This window comes from Phragmites australis, chromosome 9 (assembly GCF_958298935.1).
Source record: "Phragmites australis chromosome 9, lpPhrAust1.1, whole genome shotgun sequence".
Lineage (NCBI taxonomy): Eukaryota > Viridiplantae > Streptophyta > Magnoliopsida > Poales > Poaceae > Phragmites > Phragmites australis.
In genome coordinates this window covers 1,185,341-1,209,051 of record NC_084929.1, presented here as the reverse complement: position 1 = coordinate 1,209,051, position 23,711 = coordinate 1,185,341, and the positions used below count along the sequence as shown (strand labels likewise).

At 44.0% G+C, this 23,711-nt stretch overlaps 2 protein-coding genes across 2 annotated transcripts; one reads left to right on the top strand and one right to left on the bottom strand.

The window, feature by feature from the left end:
• Window positions 1-8,763: 8,763 nt before the first annotated feature.
• LOC133929596 (uncharacterized) lies at window positions 8,764-11,193 on the top strand. Its single transcript, XM_062376399.1, has 2 exons — window positions 8,764-9,532; window positions 9,869-11,193. The coding sequence occupies exons 1-2, from the start codon at window positions 8,764-8,766 to the stop codon at window positions 11,191-11,193; spliced, it is 2,094 nt and encodes a 697-aa protein (XP_062232383.1).
• A 10,028-nt stretch (window positions 11,194-21,221) lies between these two features.
• On the bottom strand, window positions 21,222-23,085 carry LOC133928309 (UPF0481 protein At3g47200-like). The gene has a single exon (XM_062374575.1). The coding sequence runs from the start codon at window positions 22,934-22,936 to the stop codon at window positions 21,353-21,355; it is 1,584 nt and encodes a 527-aa protein (XP_062230559.1). The 5' UTR covers window positions 22,937-23,085; the 3' UTR covers window positions 21,222-21,352.
• Window positions 23,086-23,711: the final 626 nt, after the last annotated feature.

The following is a 23,711-nucleotide window of genomic DNA, read 5'->3' as shown; positions in this document are numbered from 1 at the left end:
TTTTCTAGCGGGCTAAACGCTTCTTCTCTAAATATTCAACCTTCTTATATGCAGACATTCGAGCATACCATGATCCATTATGAGGAGACGGTTGAACCTGATCTATGACACTTGCATCTAGTTTTTTTCTGCATTCATCACATATTGTAACCAGATCGAGCGTGAACACATGTTCTTTTATTAGTTCAATGAATATATGGCATGTCGTTGTACCTTTAATAGGGGTGGTTGTCGTGTCTCTAAACGGAGTACGTAACATTGTGATAGTGGATTTTCCAGATCCACCTTGGTCAATGTCCAATGCTGCAATCGAACCATTTGAATTATTAATTTTTGACCGTTGGTAGTTATCATTTTGGCGCAGCCAACAAGTATCGTCGCCAGGAGCAACATTTTTCTTGTTCCATGCGGTGCAAGATTGTCCAGATACACTTGGAATTCCTGAAGACATATCACAACAAAAAACGTGGTATGCTAAAAAATATACCCAAGAAAAACGAAGTTGTCGATAAAAATCCAATAATGAATTGTCGGAATTACCAAGTGTTATAGGAAGTGGATTCGATGTTTCACGATAACCAAGGGTGTGAATTGTCGAACCATCTATCCTATTCTTAGGCCACTCGCGATTCTTTCTGAGACGTTCTTTTTTCTTTTCTGCAGATATTTGCGTGTACCGCTCCCTATCCCTCTGCCTCCTACATTCTTTGGGATCTATGAGCGTTGGCTGTGTAGTGGTTGCATCATCATTTTGCTGCTTACAAGCTTCACACTTCATTTGCGCATACCGGTCCCTTTCCCTCTCATGTTTAATTTTGAGCAACTCTTCTTTCTTATGTACAGGCATTTGTGCGTACCTGTTCCTTTCCCTTTGCCTCTTACATTCTTCGGCATCTGTGAGTGATGGTAGTGCACTGGACGATGTAGACCCATCCAGACTGTTAACGTCGGAGACATCTAATAAAAATCCAACAGTAGCTAACGTTAGTAGTTGACATATGGACTGAGCAAAGTATATGGAAAAACAACCGCTTTAGAGAGTGATGATCACACTTACTCATAATACCGACGTTAGTAAGGTCATTAAACATCGTGGTACAATCAGTTCGCTTCAAAGATGACATCTGCGATACAATGATATATGACCGTTCATCACACAATATACTGATAAGTTAAGAAAACAGGGGAGGAGACTCCGTTGGTTTGTTCAAAAAGCCCCGCCAAATACACCAAGTCCAATGGGCAGTGAAAAGCCATATACTCCCACAACTCTAAACTATTCTACAAGGGCAGGCAAGATGGTCTACATTTTATACCCTAGTCATGAATTAGCACATACACCATCTTATCAAGAGAGTTAACGAAAACATATTGATATAGCATACAGGACAGATGCATATGTTATCATCTGCTATACACCTAGGATATTTGAAGATGGCCTTTACAGAAATAAAAAAAAAGTAGGGTTGCAACTCAAGATTATGGCAAGTTTGACCATTGTGTTCGCGTACGGACGGCTGACCATTGTGTTCGCACTATGTGCTGCTCCGTGATGGTGGTGTGGTGGCACTGTACGGTGGCCAGACACAGGCCTCGGAAACATGTACACGTTACAGACTTACGGGTGCACGCAGGAAGGAGAAGAAATAATGCAAGCACTGAAGCCCATGAAGAAGAAACTGATGACCCCAACCAAACCAAGAGGAAGCCCTCGGGAAGAAAAATATGATCTGAAGAAGAAAGTCCAAGCCACGCATCGAAATTTTCCTCACATGAAAAATCGGAAGCCCTCGGACAGACGACCTTTTTTTGGATATTCCAAAGAGGGTCAGTGCATGTTAAACCTCTGCTCTGTAAAGGTGGATAGCACTGGATGCCAGTGCATGCAAGTTATTGTTGGGGGTGCTCAACACATGGGATCCTTTTTTTTTTTTTTTGCCTCGTGACACATGCTGTTGAATGAGGACCAGGTTAATTTTTGGTTGTGTTGATGCTTTACTACTATAAGTCTGTACTGCGTCCTTGCATATTATTTTCCGATTTAAAATTTTGCAACAGAATCTCTCTCTCTCTCTCTCTCAGAGTTGAGAGTCCCAGTACACTACGTCTGGGTAGCAGACAGGCACCTTCCTACATGCACCACCGCTCCAAGCCAACGCCATGCAGGGCAGCGAGCGAGCTTCCTCGCAATCAAAGCCGTCACGATATTATTCCGAATCCGCATACAAACTCCCACCCCATCCCCACCACCTCTCCCACCATCCAAACCCCAAATGCACCATCGCCGGAGCATTGACAGCACAAGAATAATACCGGAATTACGAGTAACCATTGACAGCACAAGAATAATATAGAAATCATGATGAAGCAAACACCCAATGAAACAAAAACATAATAGCATGTCTGATCTAAAACTACAAACCTAGCATTATTTAGCATTGTCTGTTACAAAAATATCATTCCAGATGAACTTAAATCTATAAGTATATCCAACATAGGTCACACCACTGTTGCTAGGTACACCCATCTTTTTTCAATAAATCTGTTCACGAATCTGAGGTTCCTCTTGCCCGTGACTAACGACCGTTGGAAGGCTGCGTTATCAATCAGGGATGTTTCAATTAATTTGTGTATTTGGTTTTCATGTACAGAATTTTATGAATGGTTCTGGAACTACTCACCATGCAGTTTACGGGTTTGAAGGTTAGTTGGATTGAATGCAAAACTCGTGTGATCTGAAGTCTCCCGACACCCTGTTATAAATTGAACATTTTTAGTTACTATGCAGTTATATATGTAGAAATTGTCAATATTTCTTGTCTTTAAAAAGAAATGTGATGAATCACTCACTGTGTATCTTATTCAATTTTAGCATGATCCCAAGGATAACATGTTTATTATTTTCCGCAGATTGCAAGCTTATCGCATACCGCTCTAAAAGCTCACACTAAATTCCAACAACTATGAGGTTGAACCTACAATTTTAAAATAAAAAACATATGATATTATGCATGAACTTATTATCTCTACTATATAAAGATGGAGTTTACAAATTTTTTATTCGTATCCACAAAAGTATACCTTTCGTCCATGAGTGTGACCTCTCTGTAGGGTTTTTTGTTACCAATGTGCTCAAGTTTACACCAGTGCACAACAACTTCGGCTATATCTGTATGATCTAAACACTCCTACTTCTCTCAATATAATAGACAAAAGGAAATATTTCACACTTAATTCTTACCTACAAATATCTTGTTAGGACGTCGATACACTTCATGGATTGGCATGAGATGCTTCAGATAGAGAGGAAATTGAATAGGCATGGTATACGGCTCAACCCTATTGCAATCGTTCAAGACATACTCATACCGGTGCCTAATATTCCGGAACTCCACTGCCTCCTCCCAGTTAAGATCGAATCTCACTTCATGGAGGGTATAAACGCACCCTTTTGCGAGTAAAGTGTTGAATCTCTCAACGTTATTTTTCAATGTAATTGCTTCTATTTTGGATCCTTTAAAATTTAATAACAAAAAAAGTTATGTTGTGATAATATTTCTTATAACACGATTGTTATCTCTATCCATTAGACAAGTGACTTACATTGATATCCATGAGAATAAAGTGTTGGCTATCACGATGTCGAGAGTGGATCGGGAACTTGACATCTACCCTAACAACGACACTCCATAATCTCTCCAAGTCCAAACATTCAATGTTATCGAATAATTTGAATATGTATAAAATTACATGTTAGCCTTATTTGGTTTTTGGTTTATTTTAGCTACATATTGATAGGTGAATATAAACGCACCTAGGCACCACTGGCTTGTGAGAGAAGATTGCATACGTTCTCTTTTGGCAAAGATCCATAGGGCTTTATGTTTGTACAGAAACAGATTATAGAATCGCATAGACCCCAAAAGAACACAGCAAACGTCAGGGATTCAAATAAATAGATTGCTTTGTATTGCTAGACTTGTAATAATAAATATGTCCGTTCGGTAATCACAAGGCAAACATGAATCACAAGGCTAATATCTAATATCATGGATTGCAGCACAACACCATCAAGAGGCAGAACAGGTAAATAGATTAACAAACATACCAATATAGAATAGAATATTAAAAGTAAAACTAAAAAATATATAGATCAGAGTAATGTACTTCTATAAATTTCTTGAAGCCACTCTTTCAGAGTTTTCTTCAATAAAATCTGCATGTAAGAATATTGATTGGAGAAGTGAGCCAAACCCAGATTAAGAAAGGGAGAACTCCAAAGCTGCGGGCCGAGGACGTCGGGGGCTGGAGGCGGCCGATGTATCCGGAGGCAGGCGCGCTGCGGGCCAAGGATGCTAGGGCAGGAGGTGGGCGAGCTGCGGGCCGAGGACGCCTGGGGCTGGAGGCGACCAATGTAGCCGGAGGCAGGTGCACTGCGGGCCAAGGACGCTGGGGCCGGAGGCGGGCGAGCTGCGGGTCGAGGATGCTGGGGGCTGGAGGCGATCGATGCCGAGGGCACCGGGGGCTAGAGGCGACTGATGTAGCCGGAGGCAGGTGCGCTGCGGGCCAAGGACGCCGGGCCGGAGGTGGGCGAGCTGCGGGCCGAGGACGCCGGGGGCTGGAGGTGGCCGATGTAGCCGGAGGCAGGTGCACTGCGGGCCAAGGACGCCGGGGCTGGAGGCGGCAAAAGCCGGGGCCAGGGTGCACGGCGAGGCAGGCAGGCGGCGGACATGGAGATCGGGGCCGGCGATAGCTTTTTACATGTGCGGTTGTGGGTGGGATGGGGTGCGATGGCGGGGGTGGTTCATCTGTGTTGGCCAGTTTCTGTAGGTGGGATGTGGCCGGGTTGAGGCAGACAGAAAATACGACGCATTGGTGGTGGGGGAGCTAGCTGCGTTGGATTCAATCAGACCAGGTAGGATTAGGTGCTGGATACCAAACGCATTCGCGCTTTTATAGTTTAGATTTGCCTATTTCCAAATTCCAACACATGAACAGAAAGCTATGAGTAAGAGATGAATTGCGAGATCGTCCAGGTTAATTAGCTTCGTGCTGATCACATTTCCATAAGCACATCAGCATTGATGAGGACATTTGGCAGCGGTTAGCTAATTGCCAATTAATCTATCACTCGCACGGAATTTCTCTTTGGTGCACTGGGGATTGTATATTTGCCTCCTGGAAAACTTGGAATTCTTGATATTAAATCGCCCCATCATAAAGATCATTAGTACTTATTAAGGTTTTGTTAGCTTCCTCTTTCGCTCGAATTGATTTTTTATCCTTAGTCTTTTTTTCAAAGGATTTTTTCCTTAGTCAGACTGAATTGATGTTTCTCTTTCGAATAAGAATTGCATGCTCAACGGAAATTGGGCCATGTTCCTAGAGGTAGAGTACATGTATTCCCAAATCGGCCATGAGAGAAAGACGATGACAACAGAGCATTAGCAGTCACTCGGATTTTCATCATTTTCCACTCCCGGGAGTCACCAACGCTTCCAATCTGTTGTTGCGTGTGGCCTCTGTGCACTCCATGCTCCCGAAATCTGCTCCTCTTGTTCACGGCCATGGCCACGGCCAAAAACACCATCGCCGCCTCCGTGCTCCGTTACTTCGACTTAGAGCATTCGATGTCTATGCATAGAATAACTCTCTGTATGAACCAGAACTTGGTTTTCTTTTAGTTGGAACATTTTAGCACATCCCAGAACATTTTTTCATGAGGTGAGAGCTCACCGGAGGGCTTGCCGATGCCGGAGACGACACAAGAGAGCAGAGGGGAGGCGACAGTGATTGTATCCCTGCACTGATGATAGTTGGCCATAGTGGCCTCGCTGGCTTGCCGATTATAAACACAACAAAAACAAAATGAACCAATAGTGCACTCTTATTATTCATGCTCCTGCCTTACATTGACCCTCTTTGTTTCTGGTCCTGCACTTGCTAGTTCTTCTACAGATCACACGATTGAAATGGCTTCACACCTCCACCTCCACATGTGGTGGTGGCAGCGGCGAATCAGAGGTCCTATTGCTGGGCCCGGAGGGCGGAATGATCCTCCTCGACACTAACGACCGGTATGCAAGTGAGGGCAAAAGCACATGCAAGGAGGGCACGACGGGGTTTCCAAGGGCACTTGAATAATATATTATGGTTCCACCACTAGGTTTGGGGGCGGAGGAGGTGCTTTCGTCGCTGTTGGTAGGGGCAACGCACACAGCGAGGGCATGCCATGGTTTCCAAAGGGCACTTGAATAACATATTGTGGCTTTGCCACTATGGTCGAGGGCGGAGGAGGTGCTTTCGTCGCTGTCGGTGGGGGCGATGCATGCAGGGAGGGTACACCAGGGTTCCTGGAGGGTACTTGAATAATATATGGCGGCTCTGCCCCTGGGGTCGGGCGGAGCAGGTGCTTTCGTCAGTGTTAGTGGGGGTGGAGCACGCAGAGAGGGCACATCAGGGTTTTCGGAGGGCACTTGAATAATATATTGTGGCTCCACCACTGGGGTCGAGGGCGGAGGAGGTGCTTTCATCGCTGTCAGCGGGGTGGCGCACGCATAGAGGGCATGCCAGGGTTACTGGAGGGCACTTGAATAAAATATGGCAGAGGACGTGCTTTTGTCGTTGTCGATGGGGGCAGCGCACGCATGGAGGGCACGCCGGGGTTATCGAATGACACTTGAATAATATATGACGGAGGAGGTGCTTTCGTCGCTGTTGGCAACATCGGGGGATAGTTGATCATGGGATTTTGGAAAACCAGTGGGATGGGGTGGACCTTACTTCCGACCTGCAGGTGTGTCGCCGACGTGATGGAGGAGAGCATCAGCGGCGGGGGAATAAGGAGGAGTGCAGTGACGGTGGATGTTGTCATGACCAAGTAGTCGCCAAGGAGATGATGTTGTCAGGATAAGCAGGGCGGGCAACGACAGGGTCCACAAGTAAGCGAGGGGAGCAACGAGGCCCAAAGGTAAGAGTCTGGAAGGGAGTGAAGAGAGGAGGGAAAGATGTGTGTGTCATGCGAGAGGCCGACGTGTTTATATCTGGCGGGAGAGAACAGTAAGGGATCACCGTTGTGCTGACTGGATGTTGAATGGTAACGAACCTCTGGTGTCCATGGCTATCTCCTTCCCCCGACTCTCTCTGAATCGTCTCGATCGGCTCTTGTAGTCCTTTGGTTCATAACAATTTGGTACCAGAGCCTTGCCAACCACCCATTTAACGATTTGGATCAGCCTAAACCTCCATCCACTCTGAATCCCAGTCCACAAAAGACCCAAAGAAATTTCCCCAATCTGGTATCCTCAAAGGAACTTGACACAAATCCATACCTTAAACCTCACTACACATCTTGTCAGCAGAACCACCTGGAAGTGATGGACGCGTAGATCGGCCAACTCAATCAGTTTATGAAGCGGTTGGAGGAAGATCGGCTGAAGCAAGATGAGGATTGCGTGGAGCAGAAGGCCTACAACAGGTTGATGCAGGAACGACTCGAGGTAATTCAGCATGCCTTAGATGCTTGGAAGTCAAATCTCAAGATCCATGTCCAAGATCTACATTAGGCGGTCCAAGATCTCCGCACTCAAGTCAAGTAGATCGAGGAACAGCCGATCCTGATTAGCGCCACCATCAGGGCCGGCCCTTGGGGGGGGGGGCGAGCAGTGCGGCCGCTTCGGGCCCCCAACTCGCAGGCTCGCAGGCTCGCAGCGGGTAGCCCATAGGACGCGAGACGCCGCCGAGCCGTCGAGGGCCCGACTCAGCGAGACGCCGCGCTGCCAAGCGCCAAAGCAGGCCTGCGCCGAACACTCGAACCGAACTGACGTAATCAGGAATTCAGGATTGCATAGCGCCTGCGCCGCCAAAGAATCGAACCGAACTCCGAAGTCCGAACCTGCTGCCGTCTGCCGTCGCGAACTCGCGGAATCACGACGTCGACGCGCCTGGTCGGTCCGCCGTCGCCCGTCGACCGGTGGCCCGGTGCCCGCCCTGGTCCCGTGGTCCGCCGACCCACCGCCGTCCGCCATCCGCCCGGTGCTCGCAGGCCGCAGCCCCCCTGGTCCGCGGCGTCCGCCGTCCGCCTGGTGGCCTGGCCGATGCCCGCTGACCGCAGTCCGCAGGTCCACAGCCCGCCCTCTTGCCTAGCCCGTAATTTCACCCATCTCTTAGTTTTTTTTTTGAATCCCTGGTCCGCCGTCCGCGGTCCGCGGTCCGCCCGGAGGCCGGTGGCCGGAGCCCCGGAGTCGCTACTTCATCCTCGCTCGACCGCTCGACATCACTCTAGTGTCTGGCAAGTGGCAATCGCTGAAAGCTAGCTTGTACGATGCTTCTGAAATCTGAATGTCAATGCCATTTTTATTATTTTATAGCAAGGAGACACTGAGACGCATTGCAGATTTGCAGGCTTGCAGCTAGTGGCGGTGAGCAAGATTATTTCCGTTTACGCCCCTCACACCAGGCGCAATTTCAGAGTGGTCACTTCTCTCTGCTAGGTCTGAGTACTGTGTACTGAGTACAGAGCAGCAGCCAGCAGGCAGCAGATTTCAGAAATCAGTTTTAAGGTTAATTTCAATTATTCTTATATTTTTTAATTTTGTGACTTTGTAATTTATATGAGTTCAACCACTAATATGTTAAATTATTAATCTTTTCAATTATCAGTTCGTCCTAGGTATCATATCATTGAGAAAGTACGCATCGGGTAGTGAAAAAAGGAAAAAGAGAAAACAGGTGGATGAGTTAATAGAATCACAGAAGGGGGCAATGGACAAATTCTTAAGGAGTAATACGGGCAGTTCACGAACCTCAGATGAGTGGGCGATAGTAGCTGTGGAGGAACAAACTAATGTGAATGATGATGACCAGTGCCCTAACCCTACGGAAGATAATGTTGACATCAACGAGGATGATAACAATGTAAGTGGTCATGACAACATATTTAATTCATCTGCTACAGAATCTGCTAGTGTTGATGAGCAGCCGGTTTTTACTACGGATATTTATGATCCAAGAAATTGGGATAATCTTGATAACAAAGCTAGGGACATATTAGTGGAGAAGGGGCCTATAAGAGAAGAAAATATTGTATTTCCTTTAGATGACAACTCAAGACATTTTTGGTATGCTCATTTCTCTAGAAAAATGAGCAATGGGGAGGTTCATGATAGAAAATGGTTAGTGTATTCGAAGCACGTTGATAGAGTATTTTGCTTTTGTTGTAAGATTTTCAATTCTAGAAATTGCAAGAGTTCATTGGGGCGTGATGGATTTAGAGATTGGAGGCATATTAGTGAGAGGCTAAAAGAACATGAAGTTAGTGTTGAGCATATTACCAACATGACCTCTTGGAATGAACTGAGAGCTAGATTGAGGAAAAGTGAAACAATTGACAAAGATTTACAACAGCAAATCACAAAGGAGAAAGAACGTATAAGACAAGTTTTACTAAGAATAATTGCCATTGTCAAATTTCTTGGTAAACGTAATTTGGCTTTTAGAGGATCCAATGAGCAACTCTATAATGATCATAATGGTAATTTCTTAGCTTGTGTTGAGATGGTTGCAGAATTTGACTTGGTGATGCAAGATCATCTTAGACGTATTAAAAACAATGAGATTCATTATCATTATCTTAGTCATAAAATTCAGAATGAGTTGGTTTCTCTTTTGGCTTCTGATATTACAAATTCTATCATAAAGATTGTTAAAGAGGCAAAATATTTCTCCATTATCCTTGATTGTACCCCAGATGTGAGTCATCAAGAGCAAATGAGTTTGTTGGTACGATGTGTTAATATGTCCGATGGCAAAATAAAATTAGAGGAGTTTTTTTTGGGTTTTTTGATGGTGGATGATACATCTGGTTCAGGGCTTTTCAATGTATTGATTGATTCTATCAAGTCTTTTGGTCTTAATATTGATGATATTAGGGGTCAAGGTTATGATAATGGCTCTAACATGAAAGAAAAACACAAGGAGGTGCAAAGACGATTGCTTGATATTAATCGAAGAGCTTTGTATATGCCATGTGCTTGCCACAGTCTTAATCTTACTCTTTGTGACATGGCTAAATCATGTGCTAAAGCTATTTCATTTTTTGGAATTGTGCAATGGATATATGTATTGTTTTCTGGTTCTACCAAAAGATGGAAAGTTTTGCTCGAACATATTCCAAGTTTAACTGTGAAATCGTTGTGCAATACTCGTTGGGAGAGTCGAATCAAAAGTGTAAAACCAATTAGGTATCAAGCTCCTGAGCTAAGGTCAGCTTTGTTAAGTTTAAGGGAAGCTGATGATACTGATCCCAAGGATAAGAGTGATGCAAAAAAATTATTTGAAGTGCTTGGCAGCTTTGAATTTATACTTGGTATGGTTATTTGGCATGACATTTTATTTGCTGTTAACACTGTGAGTAAGAAGTTGCAATCACCGTCCATGTGCATTGAGTCTACCTTACAGCAAATTGAAGGCATAATGAATTACTTTCACAGCTATAGAAATGAAGGATTTGCTTCTAGTCTGATCATAGCCAAAGATATTGCATCTGAAATGGGTGTAGAGGCATCATTTCCAGTAAAGCGTCGTTCTATTAGGAAGAAACAGTTTGATGAAACTGATTATAATGAAGCAAATTTGCAAGCTGAGAGGGCTTTTGAAGTTGATTACTTTTTTGTTATGGTTGATATGGCAATCACTTCATTGAAAACTAGATTTGAAGAACTCCAAGAATTCAAAAGTATATTTGGGTTTTTAATGAGTTCAACAATCTTGAAGTCATTGGATGGTATTGAACTAAAAGACCGTTGCACTAAATTTGCAGAAACTTTCTCTCTAAAGGGTTCATCTGATGTTGAGTTAAATGATCTAATTTTTGAGTTAAGTGTTATGCAGTTGACTTTACCAGATAGACCAATGTCTGCCATGGAGATTTTTGAGTTTGTCAGAAATGCAGATTGTTATCCTAATATTTCTGTTGCTTATCGGATCTTATTTACTGTACCAGTGACTGTGGCATCTGCTGAAAGAAGCTTTTCAAAGTTGAAATTATTGAAGAACCATTTGAGGTCTACAATGTCACATGAAAGATTAAATGGTCTGGCAACTTTATGCATTGAGAAGAAATTATTGGATGAGATTGATATTGATACAATCATCAATGACTTCGCATCTAGAAATATCCGAAGAAATTTTTAAGGTAATATGTTTGAAGTATTCCATATAAATATTATTTTTTTATGTAATTTAAGTTTTTATCGGTAACAATATAAATATATTTAGAGCCCTATATTTAATTTCGCACCGGGCCCAAAAAATCTCAGGACCGGGCCTGGCCACCATGGCTCTGCTTGCAAGCACCACATCTCCAACCATCGTGACACCACCTTCCGTAATAGGAGTGCTGCCAAAGGATGTGCGTGCCGAGCCAGATGGCCACCGCGAGTATCGCATTCACTGGAGACTGGCTCATGGGTGTGTTTTGATTTCAAACTTTTTGCATCTTGCACTGTTGATTCCTTTGGTTTTTTGGATTATATTGTTTCGCATGTTGGATACCATTTTAAACTGGAGTTTCTTGGTTTTCATGGCACACACCCACACCTTTGGCAAATGCGATGCGAGGATTACTTTGAGCTCTATAGAGTACCCAGAGAACAATGGGTGCGCATTGCTTCGTACCACTTCACTGGCTCGGCAATGGTATGGCTTCAAGCTCAGAGTCATACCTAGTCTTGGGAGAAATTATGTACCCATCTCTGTAATCGATTTGACCAAGAGCAATACGAAGACCAAATCAGGCGATTGTTCAAGATCAAGCAGACACATTCAGTAGAGGAGTACCGGGAACAATTTGATTCGCTCATGCATATGATTTTAGCACACAACCCAACCATTGATACAGTGTTCTTCACGATGCGTTTCATTGACGGGCTTCAGGATGACATCCACTCGGCAATTCTGCTTCATCGACCTAAGGATCTGGACACCCCTACTCCCTGGTCACACTACAAGAGAGTGTGACACCATCCTTCCATTCCTGTGCAGACTGAACAGGGAGCATGACAGTCCAGGCTCGTCCGGCTATATGTACGCCGATCGTGTCTGCTCAACCAGCTTGATCCAGTAGTGATGCTCTAACAACTGATCGACGTGGTATCGATGGTGCCCATGCCGCTGAACGTCGATCACCTGATGATTGGTTGGTAGCTTTACGAACATATCAGCAAGCTCGTGGTCTTTATTTCAAACGTGACGATTGTTGGAATCCTCAACACCAGTGCGATGCTCAAGTTCAGCTTCATGTCATGGAAGAGCTACTTGAGTTGCTGCAGGGCCCAGAACAAATAGTCAAGGTCTCAGTGGACGATGACTCTGATGATGATACACTGATGACAATTTCAGAGATAGTGGTACATGGCATTGAAGGTCCTCGCACAATCAAGACTCTGGGCATGATAGAAGACAAAGAAGTATTGATTCTGATTGACTCTGGGAACTTGCATAATTTCATCAACACTCAATTGGCAGCATTACTGAAACAGAAGAAAACTTCAGTTACTCCAAGCCCTGTTAGATCTGCTGATGGAGGTATGTTGACATGTACATCTGAACTAGCAAGCTGTGCTTGGTGGGTTCAGGACATCTCATTCATCACAGACTTCAAAGTCCTCAATTTGGGTTGTTATGATAATGATTTTGGGTATGGAGTGGCTTGAGCAACATGATTCGATGGTCACCGAATGGAAGAACATACCTTTATCTTTCAGTACAAAGGCTCAATGCTTTCTCTTTAGGGTCTTCAACCCAAGTTACAGAAGTGTTCAATTCCCTACGGTGCTCAATTGCAGAGAATCTTGGAGCACAATGCTGTGCATCATTCAGTGCATGTCAGTGAGGCTGGGTCAGGAGATTCCCAACAGGAGCAAATACTGTCAGGCATCTAGTCCTTGATTAATCAGTATGCTGAAGTGTTTAGGTAACCTAAGCAACTTCCTCCACACAGGCCTTGGGATCATCAGATCCCTCTTATGTCGAGCACTAAACCAGTCATTGTGCGACCTTATAGGTATACAACAGCACAGAAGACGGAAATCAAGAAACAAGTGTCAGAAATGCTCAACTCGGGGTTAATCAGACCGAGTTCCAGCCCTTTTTCTTCCCTAGTACTTTTGGTCAAGAGGAAGGACGGTTCATGGCGGTTTTGTGTAAACTTCAGGCATCTCAATGCAATTGTGGTTAAGAACATATACCCTCTTCCCATCATCGGTGAGCTGCTCGATGAACTGACGGGAGCCAAATGGTTTACCAAACTGGACCTTAGAGCAGGTTGTCACCAATTTAGATTGAACGAGCAAGACAAGCATAAGACAACCTTTCAAAGTCATCACGTCCACTTTGAGTTCAGAGTCATGAAGCTGCAAACTTTCATGAATTGAAGTTCAAGCTAACTCATGCTCCTGTCTTGGCACTACTGAATTTTACCAAATGGTTCATCATTGAAACAGATGACAGTGATAGAAGCTATCCAACAGTGTTATCAAGAAGATTACCATACCAAACAAATTTTAACCACTCTAGCTGTACCAGGCAGTTCACATCTTGATTATGCACTCTGTGAAGGTATCCTGTGTTACAAATGCCGAGTGTGGGTGGGCTCGGATCTGAAGATTCAGCAGCACATTATTGCAGCTCTACATAACAGTGCCCTGGGTGGTTATTCATGCTTCTATGCCAATTATCACAAGACCAAACGTTTATTTGCATGTCCGGGCATGAAAACACACATCCAAGCTTTCATCCGACAATGCACAGTCTGTCAACAAGCAAAGACAGAAGACATTGCGCCTCCTGGCCTTTTGCAACCTCTGAATATTCCAGATCAAGTGTGGGCAGTAGTTCAATTGGATTTTGTGGAAGGATTACTGAAGTTTTATCTAGTCCCTAAGTATGATTCTTGTAATTAATAATAATACATATGGACTAACAATTGTATTAAGAATTATTTGAAGTATGTTCCATAGATGATACATGATTGATAGATAATGGATTCATTGAGGAATACCATGAAGATTAAGAGAGATGTATCGAGATCAATGAGCTCTAAGTGATGCTCATGAGATGAAAGAGAAGATTGATAATAAGTATGAAGGCTAACGGTATAAGATTGTCAATTAGATTTTATCGACTAACACATGTGCTATGTGCTTGAGAGTGAGTGTGGTTAGGTTCCATATGAAAATTGACAATAAGAGTGAAGGCTAAGTTACTTATGGAGATCAAGTGACTTAAAATATAAAATTGTCAATTAGGTTTTATGAACTAACCCATGTGCTATGTGCTTGAGAGTGAGTGGGGTTAGGTTCCATATAAAGATTGACAATAAGAGTGAAGGCTAAGTTATTTGTGAAGATCAAGTGACTTAAGGTATAAAGTTGTCAATTAGGTTTTATGGACTAACTCATGTGTTTTGTACTTTAGAGTGAGTTGAGGTTAGGTTTCATAAGAAGGCATGAATTGAATTGAGATATTCAATATACCAAGTTGGAAGAGCAAGATCAAGACAAGCTTAGTGGACAACTTACGTGTTTGATTCTTGCGGTTCATGCCTAAGTGGTGAACCGGATGAAGATGATGAAAAGAGAGAAGTCTTCCATGCTTGGTGCATGGGAAGCAATCAAGTGTGCTTCATCGAGCTTCCCAAGATCACTTGAAGAGCTATGAGAAGCATCGGAGCTTGGATGATGTGTTCGTCAAGTCCAACGGGATTGCTCAAGAAAATGTATAACTAGAATAGGTTTTCTAGTTTTGCCGGTCTCAAGGAGTTTGGTGGGAGAGCGGGTTATAGGATCGATAGCCGTACTATCAAGAGGGGCTGCTAAAAGCGTTACTCAATTGTTGTGTCGAGTGCTCAAACCATGTGCTTAGTGCGAGATGGGTTTATGTTGAGAGTTTATTTTAGGAATCCAGGGTATCTAAAAGGTGTTTTAGATTTAACCCTTTTTGGTATCGTCCTTAATGGCGAAAAGTGGTTGTAGCCAAGCCTTAGTGGTGTTTGGTATGTTCCATGTGGTTCCTAGTTTAATCTTAGGGGATTAAACTTTGAAAAATTGGTGGAAGTGTCTGAATCGGTCTTCGGATTGTTCCTAGCTTTGATCAAATGTGTTTGAGATCATGAATTCAGTAGGGATGTGTAGCCCTCTAAATAAGCTTTCTGTAGAGTCCAAAATCGTTAAAATCGAACATCAGAATCAAAAGTTATCGCCGTTTTCAGAGGGTCAGCTTTGCTGATCTCGGAAGTTCCAGTTTTGGACCGAAGTTCCGAGTTAGTCAGAAGTTCCGGATTCAACCCGGAAGTGAAAGTGCATCTAGGCCCCCTAAGTGGGTTTTGGCTTATTGATGACAAAATGATTAAGGAACTAATATGTTTATCTAAGTTATGAACAAGTTTAAGTATTAGTTGAGAAGACACATGACGTTTGACGCCCGTCGAAACGAAATGAGAAGCAACTAAGAGTACTCAATAGGATTTAAATTCTTTTATTTTTGAAATTGAGTCTAGGATAGCCGCTCTATTAAGAGGGTTGCATTTGATTGCTTGGTTAGTGTCTCAATACTCAAGATATTCTTTAGAACCAACAAGTTGAGAGACACACTCACCCACGGACACCGAGTTAGTTCTGCAAAAGTTCACTGAGTCCGGATACTCCGGTGTTCACCAGATATTCCGGTACTCAGTGTTTAGTCCGGAGTCTCCGAGGTAGACTCCGAGAGAGAGATTCGGTTCCAATTTATTTTTATTGGAAAAAGATCGGAGTATCCGGTGTTCGCCGGATACTCCGGTAGTTTATGGGTTTTTAGGCCGGAGTCTCCGAGGGAGACTCCGCCAGAGAGGTTCGGTTAAGTCTTTATTTTAATTGAAAAAGACCGGAGTCTCCGGTGTTCATCGGATACTCTAGTAGGAGAATAAGTTTTAACCAGAGTTTCTGATAAAGACTCCGGCAGGGGTGTCTCAGTTAGCATTTAATCTTTTTTGATAAAAAGATCGGAGTCTCCGGTGTTCACCGGATACTCCGGTACCTGGAGAGGCCGGAGGGTCCGGCAAGTCTCCGGACTTAGTATTTTTGAAAGCCCTGTCAGGACCAGAGACTCCGGTATTCATCGGAGACTCCGGTAACTTAACAGAATTGTAACGGCTAGTTGTGACACGTTCTGTGACCATTCTGACGCCGTTTTTGGATTTGGGGCCGGATACTCTCGTGTTCACTAGATACTCCGGTCAGGTCTGACAGAACAGTAACAGCTAGTTTTTGAGAGAGGGCTATAAATACTCCCACACCCCATGGCATTTAAAGCTTGCTGTTGCTGGTGAACTCTAGACTCTTTGAACACTTTAAGAGCATTCAAAGTCCCTCCAACCACCTCTAGTGCAAAGTTTGTAAAATTTAGTGAGTTTGTGTTTGGAGAGGGTTTAAGCCACTTGAGCATTGAGTTCTTCCTCAAGCATTCGCTGTGATCATTACTCTTGAAGCTTCGTGCTTCTAGACGGCAAGGCGTCACCCGTAGAGTACCCAAACTTTGTGGAGTGCCACGGGAAGTTTGTAATCATCTTCTAATTGAGTAAGAAATTCTAGCTTGATCTTTGTGGTCGCTAGGAGAGGATAGGGTTGGAAAAGACCCTACTCTTTGTGAGCTCCTCAACGGAGACGTAGGCACTTCTTTGTGAGGTGGCCGAACTCCGGGATAATCTCTCGCGTTTTTATTTGTGCAAATTGCTTAATCGTGTGAATTTGTGATTCTTCATACAAATTGCCCTAGTGATCATCTATCTAGTATTAATTGTTATTTTAGCTCTGTGGTATCTAGTAGACCTAGCTTCAACTATAGATTCTAGCTGCTTGCTTTAATTCGTAGTTGTTCTAGATTTTCTGTATAGACCGGAGACTCCGAACCAGACCGGATACTCCGGACCAGACCGGAGTATCCGACCTTCACCGGAGTATCTGGCAGATTTAATCCGCTGTTTTAGTTTAATTTTCAGAAAAGCCTATTCACCCCCCTCTAGGCACTTTCAGGAAGGAAGCTCTTGGTTTTAATTTTCTCATAGAACCGGAAGTTTCAGTTTTGGATCGAAAGTTCCGAATTAGGTCAGAATGCCTGTAACAGCTAGTTTTTCAGAGTGGGGTATAAATACCACTTTGCCTCATTGTGTGGGGGTAGAGCTTTGAAATGATTTTTGCTGCCTTTGTGGTGCTTGTGAGAGGTGATAAAACTTGGTGTTCCACCTTTGAGTGTTCCCCTCCACTTTCTATCAAGAATTTGTAAAAATAAAGCCTTTATGGCTTAGTGATGATAGAGTGAGGTGTGTGGAGCTTGGGTTGCTCGCACGTGTCGCATTAGTTGCGTGTGTTTAAACACTAGTTGTTGATCATGTGCGAGTTCGGGAGTTTTTTACTCTTGGAGACCACCGTCTCCTAGACAGTTTAATGGTGGATTGCCATTGATCTCCTCAAGTGAAGATTGCGAAAAGGTCCGGAAGTGGTTACGGAATTCACCATCTCCGGAGTGAATGAAGAGTTAACCATAGTGGAGACGAGGAGTGCATGTGTGCAACCTCGTGAGAAAAAGAGTTGAAAAATACCTAACTCAAATGTGAACGAGCTTTCTCAACGGAGACATAGGAACCTTATTGAAGAAGTCCAAACTTCGGTAACAAATCATCTATCTCCGTATGTTCTTACTATTGTGCATTACATTGATATCCATGCTTGTATGCTTATTTGTATGTGCATTGAGTTAATTTTGTGATATTCAAATCCACTTTTCTGAGCTGATCGAAAGTTACGATGGACAGTAACAAAACTTTAGATTAGAGTTTTTTTTGCATATCCTGTTAGATTTGAGTAATCTTTATTGCACACTAGAATTGTAACATTCACTTATTTAGGGTGATTATGCACTAATTGAGCCTAGCATATTTAAATTTTTTAATTGTGAAAAATCCATTAGTTTTATTTTCGCTGCAAGTTTAGGTTAAATAGTAAAAGTGGACGGAGTTTGGTAAAAACGTCTATTCACTCTCTTCTAGACGACATTATTATCCTTTCAATTACCCAGGTCCGCAAATCACGATACTCTTCTTATTATTGTTGATCGCTTTTCCAAATATGCTCATTTTCTATCTCTTACACACCTTTTTATTGCACTGCAAGTGGCAAAATTATACATCAACCACATCTTCAAGCTTTATGGACTTCCTCAAGCGATTGTGTCGGATAGAAATCGTATTTTCACAAGCACGCTTTGGCCGGAGCTATTGAAACTTTCACACACCCAACTCAGACTCAGTTCATCCTACCATCCGCAATCGTTGCTCTTGGTCAAACAATTGGTTTCATTGGCTTGCTCATGCTTGCTCTACAACCTTTTCTGGGCTATGAAGAATGCTCGTTTCCGCGCGTGTTCCATGGGGTCCTGTTCATGTATACAAACCAGTATACACCACAAAAGCGATACGGATTATATTTAAAGGCCTCCATTTAACAGGGAACTAGCAGGAACTCCAGTTTCCTCGACCACTTCACGGTTGATCCCTTCAAACATCTCTTGTGAAACTCCTTCATTGAGACGTGCAAGGTCTTCTTCATCAGTTTGATGACCCACGATTCCAATTTCTTGTCGCTGATATAAACAAATGAAGCTCAATAATTATGACATATGTACCTTACTGATCAAATATTCAATCCATAATCCTTTCAGGCTGTATAAACAGAATACCTTTGACTTCCAGAACCACATTTCAATTATTGTATCAGCTTAAGTTTTTTTCCAAGTTCTAAATTAGATTCCTCCACTATAAGTCACTTCATAGTCAGTATGCTAATTGAAATAGAATAAAGATGGTGAAACCAACCTGTAGCCTGTGAGACACAAATGAAGTGAGACACGGTACTCCTGATTTGGGCCATCTTTGTGGTGCAAGGCATTTCCTCCATACTGAAATTTGTGGCTGTGGTCAAAGTTTGCAATCTAGTACTCGATGAATATAGTAAAGCGGATAAAGAGAGATAATTTCAAAATAATACATACGTGGACTTTTATAATGGCACATGTTTATTTATAAAAGAAAAATAAGAAATACTAATAGAAGCTAAGACAAAAGTCATTGCTACTTAAAATTCATTGTTTGGCAGTTCCATAGTGATAATAAAAGTGAAGATGCAAGTTCATTTGGATGAAGATGGTATCTGGAACTGACTAGGAAGAAACATTTATTTTTTATGAGTTTAAGAGTAGGTGCTTATCACTAGTTGACAGCATCTCCATGTACGAGTAGAGCAGGAAAACAGCATAGTACAAAGATAGAACAGGTACATACCCGAAACTTTGTACCGTTGTACAACGATGGGTTCCGCTGAAGCCTTTGGTTCCATATCTGCAAGATCAAAACATATGAATAAGGACCACGGATGCATGCATTGGATAAATGTACCATTGCGAAAAGGCACATCAATGGACTTATAGATTCCTCCAAGGTCGCATCCGGATGGGGAACCCTGTCGACAGGCTGTTCTGTTCTTGTTTTTTTTAACACGAGGATACCCATTTCCATTACAAAAGCAATGGAATCAGGTATGTTTACAACCGCATCTTACAGCGGATAGCATGGAAGAAATAGAGTACGCAGTAGATAAAGTTCAACACATCAGAAAGGGAAAAAAAGTCCAAGAGTCTTCAGCTAAGCACGATGTTCATCAACCAAAGGGAGAGAGAGAAGACAACTTCAGTTCCTGTCATCCTCTTCCAGCGGAGCCCAAACAAGCGGTCATGAATCAACTTATGTTCAAAATAGGCTCTACTACTGGCTTTCCAAATTGTCCAACAAATAGCAGTCATCATATAGAAAGTGAAAAGTGGAATGTATTGCCTTGATTGATTTTAATGTACATTACAAGGTTCTATTTATAGACTCCGTACAAGAGCGCCTGAGGTGCTAGCCTACTCGAGAGCTAACAAAATGTTGTTGAGAGATGCGAGCTAAAATAAAATACGGATGAGCTCTGCCCACCTTTTTTATGACTGCTTTAGACATTAGGTACATAGACATTTGATACATGAGAATATTAGAAAGACTAGTGCTAATAAGAGTAACCCTACCCAATAGACACAAGTCCTCCTTTCGAGACATCCAATTTCTCGAACATCTTTTTCTCAAACTTAACCAGTTACCAACGTGCAGCATACTAGGGTTGATCGGAACAATAACAATTTCGAATTATTCTGTTCTTGTTTTAACCGCACAAGAACCAGATCGGAATTACCGTCGATCTGTTTATGAGACTTAAACGCGGTACAAGAGCCGACGATTAAATTGACAGGATAGCAGATTGGCAGGGCTTGCACGATTAACAAACAGTGCAACGAATGGCCATGGCTCGCTCGAGTGCCACTGGGGAGTAATCCATGAGTCCTCCCAAAACCTGGCTAGTTTACCATACCCAATTTAACTCTTCTACCATTAAGGTATAAATGTTTGATCTTAAGAAGACAAGTTCAACATGGGGAATCATCAACTCTATGATGCATAGAAGCAATTGAGGAGTTATAGAGATATTTTTTTTAATAATCATTTGCCACATCCCATCTACATGTTCAAGACGCTACGGCCATTTGCATAAAAGAGCAAGATTCATACACTCAAATCTTTAATCACAAGACAACCCATCTTTTTAGGTCTACAGATTTTAGACCATTTAACTAAATGATACTTCTTTTTAAGACCACCACCTTGCCAAAAAAAATACTCCCTTTGTTCAAGAATACAAGATGTATTTTATTTTGAAAAAGTAAAACTTTATATTTTTTGATCAACAATTAGTCAAATTATGCAACTAGATTCATATTTCAAAACATTTTCCCCCTATATTAGCTTTGTTAAACTATATATTTTGTGAGAAAACAATAATCAATGTCTAACTTTGAAGACTGAGCCAAAACAAAATGCATCTTCTATTCTTGAACGGATGAAGCATCTTCTAGCTCTGCTCATCTTTTTTATGACTGCTTTAGACATTAGGTACATACCTTTTTTATAACTGCTTTAGATATTAGGTACATAGACATTTGATACATGAGAATACTTAGAGAGACTAGCGCTAATTAGAGTAACCTTACCCAATAGACACAAGTCCTCCTTTCCAGACATCCAGTTTCTTGAACATCTGTTTCTCAAACATAACCAATTACCAATGTGCAGCGTACTAGGGTTGACCGGAACAATAACAATTTCGAATTATTCTGTTCTTGTTTTAACCGCACAAGAACCAGATCGGAATTACCGTCGATCTGTTTATGAGACTTAAACGCGGTACAAGAGCCGACGATTAAATTGACAAGATAGCAGATTGGCAGGGCTTGCACAATTAACGAATAGTGCAACGAATGGCCATGGCTCGCTCGATTGCCGCTGGGGCTGCTTGAGAGAGAGGATGGTCTTGAAGAGCCCCGCGAGCGCACCGACGACGGAGAGCACGGCGATGATGGTCTTGATGTTCTTGTACAGGAACCTGTGCACGGCGATCCACACCCACCTCTCCCGCTTGTACTCCTCGAGGCGCTCGAAGACGTCGTAGTAGCGGTGGCCGACGCGCAGCTCCGTGGCGAGATCCTTGAAGAATTCCAGCGTCTGCTTGTCGCTGGACGCGCTAACGATGATGCCCTTGCCGCGCAGCTCCTGCACGTCCTCGGGCCTGTTCACGAGGAGTGCCACGACGGAGACGTAGGAGCTGACGGCGAAGTTGTCGGCGCGCGTCGCACCCAGGCATGCCTCGTGCGCCGCCATGTTGAGGAGCCAGCACTCGGTCAGATCGTTCAGGACCACCGGCGCCAGGGAGAGCTCGCCGAAGAGGCCGAAGCGGTGACGGCGCTTGGACATGGTCATGTCCCCGAATTTTTTGGTCTTGGTGACGATCAGCTTGACGCCCATCTCGGCGAGCTCCACCGCGGTGCTGGACACGGAAGAGAGGGCCGGGACGCGGAGGCTCTGGGTGCGCGCCGCACCCACCTGACGACGGTGGAAGAGTCCGAGCAGATGCGGCGGTGGCTGGTCATGCTCTGGCTGTCCGGCCAGAGCCTGCTGAATTGGGTTGTTGCCGACGTCGAAGGCGGTCGCCATCAGAGCGAGGAACTTGTCCACTGGCACTTGAGGCCTGAACTCCATGAGGGCCTCGAGCACGAGCCAAGGGACCTGGTTCTCGAGCAGCAGGACGTCCCGCGCGATGGCGTCGACACGGGTGTGCACCTCGGCCCTGGACATGAGCGGGTCCGCCTCCGGCGGCGCGTTGGGGTCGTCGGGGCACATGGAGGCCATGAACTGCAGCAGGAAGCAGCCGTCAGAAAGCATCATGTCGGCGAACCAACCGTCGTCCATGTCCCGGAGCGTGTAGTCATCAGCGTAGCACCTGCGGGCGTCTCCTGCCAAAGAGACGATCTTTGCTCGGACCGCCTCAAGGGGCTGGCTCGTCACCCGGCAAAACTCCTCCAGGGCGGCGCTCTTGGCCGCCTCCATCTCCTCGAGGCGGAGCTTGTCATGGTGGTAGGGGCCTACGGACACGGCGATCGGGTCGGTGAAGAAGGGCGAAAAGGCTTCCTGCAGTCTTTCAGGGAACCTCTCGATGGTGGTGGCACTGCTCCTGCTGACTGGCGCGTTGTGTGGATAAGCGAAACTAAGTCGAGAAACAACAAGTGGAGATTCATAGGGAGGTGAAGGTGGAGAGCGAGTTGGTATGCTAGAGCATGAGCGTGGTCGAGGTTCATAGGGAGGTGAAGGTGGAGAGCGAGGTGGTATGCTAGAGCATGAGCGTGGTCGAGGTTCATAGGGAGGTGAAGGTGGAGGGCGAGGTGGTATGCTAGAGCATGGCTCCTCGCGTCGTGTCTCTGACATGGCCGGGCAAAGTGCAGTACGTTGATAGGAGGAGGAGGAGGAGGAGGCTAGCTAAATCTGCCGGCTTGTGATCTGAATCTTCGGGCAAGATAGAGCCATGAAGATGCATGCCCGCATATATATAGTAGGAGAGTTGGGGCCGGGGCAAGAGCAACACCTGACCTCAAGGCAGGGCAGTTTCCATGCATGTTTTGTGTTGGGACAATGCAGAATTCGACTGTGGCGTTTTCGGTTGATCTACACATGGCAGAGATTTCCAAGTAGATTCTTTTATCCGGTCTCCTTCACCTATCTGCGACTTTAGATAATAACTTGGGATTAGAAACGGTGGTTGGACATGTAGATGCGGAGGATGAGGGAAACTTACCAACGCCGAGACTACGAGCGACATCAGGAGGACCTATGGATGAAGCGGTAGGAGGAGGAGCGCATAAAAAACGCCGCGAAGGAGCGCGCTGCAGCTCAAGCAAGCGAAACAGAGAGGGAAATGAAGCAGGAGAGGTCCCATCGCGCTAAGACGGAGGGTCGATGCCCAAAGAAAAAGCAAATATCCTATATTGCAATCAGTAGAGAGCATCTATTGTACCCCGGTCTATTTCCATTCCCTAAGGCATGTTTGGTTTAGCAGCAGCACGCTGTTATGTTACTCTTTAGGCGTACTATACATGCCAATATTTGTTGTCAGTACCTCTTTATGGTTAGGGTCTATTCGTGCTACGACAAAAAACCCCATGTCACATGTAATGTTCATCAGCTTATATAACATCTGTACCAG

Bases quoted from the DNA above. Each gene is read 5' to 3' on its own strand.
- LOC133928309 (XM_062374575.1), bottom strand. From the start codon at position 22,936: ATGTCAGAGACACGACGCGAGGAGCCATGCTCTAGCATACCACCTCGC.
- LOC133929596 (XM_062376399.1), top strand. From the start codon at position 8,764: ATGGACAAATTCTTAAGGAGTAATACGGGCAGTTCACGAACCTCAGAT. The intron at 9,533-9,868 runs GTAATTTCTTAG...CATCTGGTTCAG, and splicing joins ACTCTATAATGATCATAATG to GGCTTTTCAATGTATTGATT.